Genomic DNA, 10,445 nt, shown 5'->3' with positions numbered 1-10,445 from the left:
ATATATAAAACTTTTAGCAAAATCCAGGATATGCTGTTTTCGAAGTAAAGGTGCGTCAAAATAATATACGTTTTCACTGCCGCAAGCGAGAAAGTTGAATAAGATACTATCAGGATAACGATACACTCACATCTGTAAAATTTCATCAAAATGGGATGAACGGTAGTTGATGTTATGCCGGTAGCATGGATCTGACTTCAGACGAACAGGCGGAAAGGGACGAAACCAACCATGTTTCTTGATGTACAAAAATCTGACAGCGAATAAAAATTCTCGATTCTGTGGGCAATGAAATATTTCCCACTTCACATAATTACAATGCTCGCCTTCCTTTGATCATGGGTAAGTAATAATGCAAAAACTGGCAACCCACGCTCAAGTTGTTATCTAAAACAGCGACTCCCAAACTTTTTTCATGGCGCCTTTGTTGAAAACAAAATATAAAAATGTTGCCTAAAAATTCTTAAAGCTATTGAGTATCTAGTAAAAGAAGAAAGATACAAAATAAAGTGAATACTGGGGAGTGTATTTGCTATATATATATTTAGTAATATTAAAAGTAAAAATCAGCTTTACATCACAAAACTTTCATTTATAAGTCTAATTTGTCCAGAAATTAATTTATACACAAGATGGGTGGAATTAACAACTTCGTTTCGAAATAGCGAATACTTTATTGTTCACGACGGCAATATTTCCACTTACTTTATTTACTTTCATGGTTAAGTGAAAGTAAAAATTATAGATGGTACAAAATATTCATTTAAAACTCTTAATTAGCATACATATGTTTTCCCCACCCGTCTCATCCGTTAACTTTAAGCGTTTTTTGTCATTTTTTATTATATCCTGTATGTAAGATAGTTATACTACGGATAATGTTTATTTCTGATCTAGAATGTTCAGTTAGACACGATCAAACCACAATGCATTTGTAATAATTTTAAGATAGTTCTAAAAAAATTAATCGTCATTAAAAACTCCGATAATCCAATTTGATTATTTTTTACTAACAAAATAATTTCTTTTACCATATATTCCAATCATAAGTAACTAAAAGTAAAAAATTAGCTACATTCGAATAGGACTGGTAATGTTAATAATTTGAATGTCTGAAAACATATCATACACCTCAAAGATCTGGCCACCTGGAAAAAGCTTTTGCCCAACAGTCAGTTGAGAGTTTTTTCACGGAAAAAGTGGCGTTTGACTTCAACCATTTAATCTTCTATGAAAATGATATGTTGTACAAATGTGAATGAATCTTTTAATTTAATTATATTATTTCAAAATTTTTTGAGACAAGGTAATTATTTATTAAATAAATCAAAAATTAGTATCCAATTCTGTCTCAACACTTTATTACTTTTGTATTGAAGGTATGTTATATTATATAGTGAATAATGATGTTGTTGTAAATGTTAAAAAATGAAGATATAATATAAGCTGTTGAATATTTAGATGTCCTTGAAGATGGCTGGAATGGCCGAAACGTTGGACTAGTGAGAAATAAAGTGTTGAGACAGAAGTGGATACTAATTTTTGATTTATTTAATAAATGAATCTTTTAATTTACTTTTATATTCGAAAAAAATACAAAATATAATTAAGTTCAAGATCAATTTTTCAAGAAAAAAAAAACAAAAAAACAATACATTACTTTCGAGATACTTCGTTAAAACACTTTAAGATATCTGCATATTTTTTTCCAACTTATAAAATACTTTAAAAATGTTGCTTTAGAGAAGGTTAAATTTTATTTTTATTTAAATGGTATAAAGTTATTCTCTGAGTACAAGTTATCAAAAAGCATAAGTTATGATTTAAACTATGCGAATAGAAAGAAAAATTTACAAATAACTTATCTAATAAATAACACCTTATTCACAATAAAATGCTTTTCCATTTGATACTAGATTGTAGTATTTTTATCAGGTATAATATCTCTATTGTTTTTCATCAGTCTATATAAAATTTTAGATCTCATCTTATCATTAATTCTATGATTGTGAATGAAAATAGCCTGGAAATGTTTTCACAAAATGTTCGTGTACCTAGAACACGCATGACAGTATTGCTTCACTACTCAATCTTACTTAAATAGGTTGTCACAAAAAAACATATCGCTGTTGTGTTAAAATAGTGGCACAAATAAGTTTTGGTATTTATTTTGAAATCGACGTTTCCCAAAGATATTAACAGGCAGTGGGTTTCTTTCTCTAACGTGGATCATAGGATAGTCTATAGTGATAGACTACCCCAAATATAGTTGGTTTTTCGAAAAGTAACCACTGTCTTAAGTGAAATCTATAAAATATGGAAAATAAAATAAAGATTTTTTTTTTTTAATTTGTCACGATTCAAGCATAGCCCGATTCATTTACATTGTCAAAACAGGAAGACTCAACATCCAGTTCATTCGAAAGTTCTTTTATTTCATGTAAATTAACGAAGGACCTTTTACAATGATTAATCATTTTTTTTTTAGCACTAACGTCTTTTTGTGTTGTTACTGTCAATATATAAGCTAAATTATGTATAAAAATAAAAAAAAACTTTTAAAGTGAAGATAATTTAATTTAAATTTAACAGTTATTTGTTTTTTTTCTTGTTTAATTCTTTTGTTCAATGATTTCAAAATACTTTTCAATTATCATATATTTTCATAAAATACCATGATACGGGAGCTATAAACCACCTTAGGGCACTCTTTGGAAACAAATTAGCATTGAAATAAAATGAAGTTCGCAGTTCCATTACATTAGAGAGACCTTTAACTTTTGTACTAAATATAAATAAGTGGCCCAGTAGTTCTGTTGGAAAGACCTAGACGGAGGGCCGATGAATTGTTTAAAAACCCCATTGTTCGATTCAAATTATTTTTTAATGTAAATACCTCAAATTCGAAAGAGAGATTATTTTTTTCCTTTTTAATGAAATAGGTTTATTATTGAATTGATAAGCCACCAGAGGCAAGAATATGAACATAATATATACATCGACCACCTGGGCGATCTAGTTATTTATTATTCCCCAAAATATTTAAAAATATATAATTTTTTACAACATTTTTAATAATATTATAACAACAAAATCATAAGGATCAGCATACTGCATCTTTGTAAAGAGAACAATTTGAATGATGAAAATTTTATTTTATTTTTTAACTCACATTAATTATGTTAATGTAATTGAAAAAACAAGCATACTGAATTTAATAAAATATTTTTATTTATATTATCCTACTTACAAGTTATTAACATTAACCTTAGAACTGTGCATTCTAAATATGATAGAATTTATACAATACTTTTTTGTGGGAAATAAACTTGTACTAATAAAGATATTGGAAAATATATCCTATTCCAACAAAAATTGAAGACGCCACAATAGACGAAATAAGAGAGAAATATAGGTAGGTACATTCCTATCCAATTTTTATATAGTACGTTATACACGTACACTACTAAATGGGGTAGAGATATTTCTGAAATAATTAAAAATCAATCACAGATCCTTCTATTAATTGCAATGTACTTCATAAACTATACTGTAGATATATTAAACAAAAATTTCTTATCTGCCCTTTTCAAAACATCGGAGTAAATGAATATCAGAAAATGTATATCATGGATTAATAGATTTGAATTCTTCATATTACAGAGAAAGAGAGTACTTTAAGTCTAGATTTAGCTTTTAGATATTGTAAAAATATGTTTTAAACAAAAACGAAATCTTAACAAAAATGAAAATATGTTATTTTCTTTTCGACAACTTACCAGTAACATGTTGCTGCGAGAAGACTGACCATGACCGTGAAGTTTGGGTTTATATCCTAGAGTCCCCACCCCTTTGCCTAGGGGTGTTTCCCAACCCGTGGATCACGCAATAGCTTCCTAGACCATCTTCTAATTGAGGGCCTCAGGACCGGTCAGTGGGTCTCAGCATGGACGGCGATCTCCCTGTGTGATATCTATACAAGATATGGAGTATAATTCTTAGCAGAAAGGAGTTATGGTGGGTAGGATCATATTCCGGCATGTTTACACTATATGCAGTGGAAGAAATCAGTAGGACACGTCTCATTGTCATGTCTATTCATTTAAATTATGAAACACGGGTCAGAAACCTGTTTGGATAGCTCATCTCAGGTCATCCTGCTTTCAGTTTCGTTACCTATGTAATTATCGCAATTCCTTCATGTTAGTTTTATAAAATTCTAGATGACTCGTGGGAATCATTCGCATGATATATTGTTTAGTCGTGAACGTGGCAATATAATGTAGAAATAATTGAATGTAAGCAAGTATTTATTATTTGAAAATATCTTGAAAGGTAGTCATAAATATCAATCTTTTATTAAATTTTGCCATCACTTAGTCCAATTTGTTTCATTGATAACTTTCAAAAATCAGATATTGGCTTTGTCATTTATAATATTTTTTTAATCCTTTTGCATTTCAGGAAACCTATTTTTGAATTTGTGTGTTTTAACTCAAACTAAACAAAACATGCTAACAACATACACTGTACTTTTATTGATAATTTTCTGATTATAGGAAGTTTTATCATACTTCCAAAGATTATTACAAAATTAACCTGCATTGTAAATATTTGCTTTTTGATAGTCTTATACGCAAATTAAATTTTTTAACTGTTTTATTCATAAATTTTGTTCTAATTTTTATCGGAAGGGCTGTAGAAGATTTTTATAATTTATCCTCTTATTATGTAGTCCAGTGAAAACTTAAAAAAGTAGTACTTTGTTAATTTACTTTTTACCTTGAATGTTTTGAAGAAATGACATGTAAGAATGTTCTGACGGGACGTTGCTGAGTATAATAAATGTAGACGTTTTGATCCATAGTCAGGCTCATTTTCAAAAAGTTTACATTTTATTCTTTATATACTATTGCAACCAGCTCCTTTATGAATTCTACGTACTTCGTCTTATGGTTATAATTATTTTGTTCTAAAAATAAATTTCGATTAAATATTTTTCAGAGGGCTATAATGTTGAATCAATAAAATTATTTCAAGAACAAATTCAACCCTTTTCCGAAACGTTCAGTGTAATGAAGAATTTAGGAAGAAAAACGGTGTTGAATTTGTTCTTGTGATACTATAATTGACACAACCTTATAACTATTTAAAAAAAAATATATTAAATAAAAATTTAATTTTGTTTGAAATTGCCTTTTATTGTTAAAATTTTAGACACTTGTAAGATATTTTGACTAAATTGATTGGTATATTTGAAAATTTTTCTAAATTATCTTTTGAAATTGAGTTAAATCTCTAAAAAAAAAAAATGTGTAATCATAATTTGAGGTGACTACCTGATAAAATTATAATTGGAACAAATTTTGTATTTAGTTTTGAGCCTTACAACCTTAAAAAGTTCGATTAATAAAAGCACTTTTCTAGTTTAAATACTCCTGATAGTTAGAAGGAATTATAGAGTTATTTAATATTTTTACTATCTGAACACTACCTTTATTGATTGGTGCATCATTATGGCAAGATGGGGCTTCTTCGAGGATTTAACACTGTTTGTAACTTACCACTTGACAGTTCGTCTGTACAGGTGACCCTCACTCACAAGACACGTTCCTTAAAGACGGTGTGAGTTGCTTGACTTCCTTGTTTTAAGATTATGAGATACCCCTTCAAGAAGAGAGGTTGAAATAATGCAATGAAGGCTTGCTCTTTGCACTAGTCGGCATAAAGTGATTGAGTTAAATTGATATTGAAAGTTTATTATTTTATACCGTACTGATTAACCAGCTATCCCATTTAACCAGTAATGTCTGAATCCGGATATCGTCCGGAATACTACAATTAAACTGGAGTCAACTGTATTTATCAACATAAATAATATTCATAATTACTAAATTAAACAATTTTATTGCACGCATATTATGTCTTTTTAATTTCACTTACCTATATATTAAATACACAGTAAGGAGAAGCATTGCGATTGCCTATAGCCAAGCTCAAAAACGATAAGTCGTACGAAACTGAAATTTCCTATTTACAACAGGTGACTTAGGATTTTACTTAATTTGTTACATAAAATTGACTAACCGGAAGAGCCACATTATAGAATCGATTATTCACTTTTCTTTGAATTTATACAAATCAATAAGAATTAATCTTATTATTTATTAATAATCTTATCCTCACAGAATTAATTTTACATGGTTTAAATACGACTTCTTTTTCCTCTTAATTACCTTTAATTATATGAGAAGATGGTCGGGTGTGTGTTAATCAAAGATACACCAGTAAACAAAACTTATTTATTTTTGTTGACGTTTCGACCTGAATTTCAGGCCTTCATCAGAATTGAAAAACAAAAACAAAACGAGATAGCAACCTCAGTTCAGAGAAACATAAAAATATATAACAACAAATTAAGTAGATAGGAGTTGATTCACAGCAATAGAAGTTAAAATATAATATTATAGATGTAAGAATTATACAAAAATGAAAAAAACAGGGTTCATGTATATAACGAAAGATACATAACGAAAGGTGTGGAAGAAAATGTCAATGATGGGTAATTACTTATGATAATTAATTTAAGGAAAGGAGGAGACAAATGTTTCTAGGTTAAAAATATAGGTTAAAAACGCATAAATAAAAAGTCTGGCGGGAGCATGTGTATGGGATTTTTCGTTCCGGCAGCCTAATGTTTTCTTGTCACCATAGTTTTTAAATAAATAATTTAATTTGACTTAAACAATATATGAGCCATTTAGTTGATAGAATAACTCCATAAATTTATTCTTAGTATTTTCAATATTGTTCGTAAAAAAGATTAAGCCTTGAATGAATGGTTTTATTTCTTTTATCTTTATTTGAATTTACAAATGTATATAATTATACATTTAGTAAATTTGATGTATGTTATTATGGAGTCATATCGGCGTGTAGTGAAACTACCCATTGGAATCACTCTAATGAAGTTTTTACAATACCAGGTCTCATGGCCATCTTTTTTTCAGGACATCTTTTTTGTTTGGATGGTTAGGGAATTTATAATGGAAGGAATGATATCTAGTTCGGGTTTGATCGGTTACATATGAAACATTAAGGTCTTTATGTATTATTTTATTTGTGGCAAAGTAAGGAGCATAAAGGATTTTGGATTGTAAGGATTAGATACGAGAGGGATTCGAAGGTTTAGCGGAACCCCAAAGCTCAACTCCGTATGTCCAGATTGGCTAATTAAACTCATGTAAATCAGTCTTTTGTAATGGATTGGAAGTTTAGACCGTTTGTCTTGTAAGTGCTGTAATAGTCGAAATCGACGTGCAGTTTCCTGTTTTGTCAGTCTTGTGTCAGGATTCGAGATTAGTCGTTTGTCCATATGTAGTCCAAGGCAGCGGATCTGTTCGACGGGCGTAAGAGCAACATTATGAAAGGATACTGTAGAGCAGTTGGTAAATTTACGACGAAGGGTAAAGTTTATTTGATGGGATTTATTTAATCCTTTAATTATGACTCTATTCTTCGAGGGCTATGGTATGGGTGGATGAATGGTTAAGAAGAAATTGTAAAATGCTGTAATTTTGTTTTTCTTCTAGTTTCTGTTTGAAACTGGTAAGGATTAATTTCAAATCACAGTAGGCTATTAAAGGCACCTAAATTTTAATATAAAAATAAATTAAATAATTTAGTGAAGAACCCGGAACATTAATTTTTAATTCTGATTAATATTTTTTACTTGTTTTCATAGTGAATTGCAAAAGTTCCATAAGTTCTATTACCTACGTTTTATAAACGTGAAAAATTCTCACTTTTATGATATTTTTTTTAATGTTGTTAATTGCAATTATTTTCGAAGACATGTACAATTTGTTTCTACAATTTTCAGCCTAATTATCACTTGGAGAAAGTCCAGTTATTTAACAGTACCACGATAACTAAATCATATCTCTATGGAGCAGTATAATGGACTGTGCATGACTTCCTCAATGCAGTTCGGGTAATCCAATTGCATCATTGGAGTGTCATCGAGTCTCCTTTCTCTTGTTCTTCACAAATTTATGAAAATTATTTCACAAGCACTTATGAAATGAGATCTTCACAATCCTTGAACATATTAAACGTATGCATCCATTGACTAGGAGCTGAAAATACAAGCTTATAATAAAGTCGAAATGAATACTTCGTGCTGAATATTGTAATTTAATACATTTTCAATAAATAATTTATTTAATTTATCGAGTACATTAGTAGGTGAGGTATTTCATTGGTAAGTTCTGGTAGCCAATGCAATTTTTGGATTATGCAACACAGCAAATTCAAAATTGTGCACGTATAGTAATAATACATTTAATGTGTTTAATAATTAAACATTTAAATAATTATGGAGGTAAAAATCATAAATGAAGTATAGCGTTTTAGTAAACGTTTCGAAACATTTAAAAGTTGTCTATAAAAAACACTATTGTTTGTTTTAGGTATCAATTATTGTAAACGCCTCATGTATTTAAAACTTATAATTAGCTATGAAGATATCGTTTCCAATATACCTTACCTTGTTTTGATAATTCATTTTGCTGTGGATACTATTTTAAAATAAAATCAAGATAAAGGAACATACAACTTTTTAAATACATTAAAATTCTTTCCGAAGACCTTTTGCATCGTATGTGGAGAAACATTTGAAGAAGATTAAATCCGATGAAACTATTGGGTCCATGTATATTCTGTTTATATTGATACGCCAGATTTTTGATGTTTTTATGGTAGAAAAAAAGTTTAGGTCACTTTTAATAATGTATATTGAGGTAAAAAATGTATGTACTGTGCTATTTTTTATTGTCGAAACATTTTTTGTTAAAATAACGAATATGATTAATATATCTTAATAATCCGGCTGAAGAATTTCCAAAGTTTTTATTTCAGAATAAATTACTGACAGAAATGTTATAGTTTGTATTTTTATTTATGTTTAATTTTCATGTCCGTTTTCGTATCCAAACTTTTTATATTTTTATTTTCGTAACCTCCTTTATTATTAAATTTATTCAATACATACATACAAATGGCAAATGTATACTAGCATACTACTGCCTTGGATTGCCTTGTGGAATTGTAAGGCCTACCCACTTTCCTCTACATTTATTTTTAAATCCCCCAGAAAATATGCTTCACGAGATTGAATCAGTCGCTTAAAATTTCATAACATTGTGGCACGCCATTTTAAAGTGGGGTAAGTTTTCCAACATTTCAACTCTAATTGAGCTCTTTTTTTTTTCAATATTTCCAACGATATAGTCTTTCAAACACCAATATTTTTTTTCAAATAACAAGAAATCAACATTTGATGAATTTATTTTTGCAAATATCTTGAAACGGTTAAATGTACATATATTTATTACTAAGCCAAATTGTTAGTAACCCCCTATTTTATCGATTTTATATTTCTTAGAAGTAACTACATTTTATATTTTCCTTCTTACACTATATAGAAAAAGATGATACAATTTGAACTACATAATACATGCAAATTACAGTTATGCAATTTGAACGAGTATTACAGTTAAATGAACAGTTGTATAATTTGTAAAATGGCCGAGTTCAGTCCGCCAATCGGTGGACAGGATGTCCACGCCCCCTTAGTTTATTTAAAATTTTAGATAAAAAATTATTTACAGTGATATTCAAAACTCATAAATATTCAAATACAACTTATACTCGATAATAAATAACCATCTTTTTTCTCTATATGATAATCTGAGGATTCAGAGCAAACAGAAACTAAAGTTAGCTTCTCATTGATTATATAAACAGGCAACATTAAAGCCACTTGAGCTGAACTAATCTGTACATATTGTTAATATTCATATATTTAGGTCTAGTTTTTAAGTTCACTAACTCATACAAGTGGTATGCCCCAATAACATCAAATATCACATACTCTAACTCAAGTTATAAAGCTCAAACCACTACATTTCTGTTTTAAAATGAAACCAAGTTTCAGATAAAAAAAGACCCCACAAAACAGGCTCTGTCTTGGATAGCAGCGTGTTGGTGCGTTGGCAACAAACCAGATAAAAAAAATCAGAAACCAGTGCCAGGACACGTGTTTAGGGAATAAGTTTTTTAGGTTTAGTTTAAATATCAAAACCAATGTGTGCCCCAGCACGTTATAAAATTCAAAGAACGCCCACTACAACAAAATGACAACTCAAAAACTCCTTAAAATGTAGGCCACTACAAAAAAAAAGAAACAATGCAGAATCAAAATATATATTGGTATATATTCATGCTAAAAACAATAAATTAAGAAATAGGTGTTATGGGAAAAAAACAAAAAAACTGGCTCTGTTAAATACAAAATAATATTTCATAATTATGAGAGATAGTTGACCGTGCATGATAAATGAGGAGAAGATGGTTGGGGATGCGGTCAATGAAAAACACAAATA

The 10,445-nt window shown here is 29.2% G+C and overlaps 1 protein-coding gene across 1 annotated transcript in view; it reads right to left on the bottom strand.

Moving 5' to 3' along the window:
* Window positions 1-3,788, bottom strand: part of LOC106682339 (endocuticle structural glycoprotein SgAbd-8) — a 17,468-nt gene extending 13,680 nt beyond the window's left edge. Inside the window, exon 1 of the mRNA XM_067051075.1 lies at window positions 3,780-3,788. Within this exon, the coding sequence (XP_066907176.1) occupies window positions 3,780-3,788 (9 nt within the window). The remainder of the gene's footprint in view (window positions 1-3,779) is intronic.
* Window positions 3,789-10,445: the final 6,657 nt, after the last annotated feature.

The sequence above is a fragment of the Halyomorpha halys genome, unplaced genomic scaffold (genome assembly GCF_000696795.3).
Source record: "Halyomorpha halys isolate HHAL.00 unplaced genomic scaffold, Hhal_1.1 Scaffold408.1, whole genome shotgun sequence".
NCBI classification, from domain to species: domain Eukaryota; kingdom Metazoa; phylum Arthropoda; class Insecta; order Hemiptera; family Pentatomidae; genus Halyomorpha; species Halyomorpha halys.
Note: the sequence above shows the minus strand (reverse complement) of the source record. Positions and strands in the feature narration are given on the sequence as shown.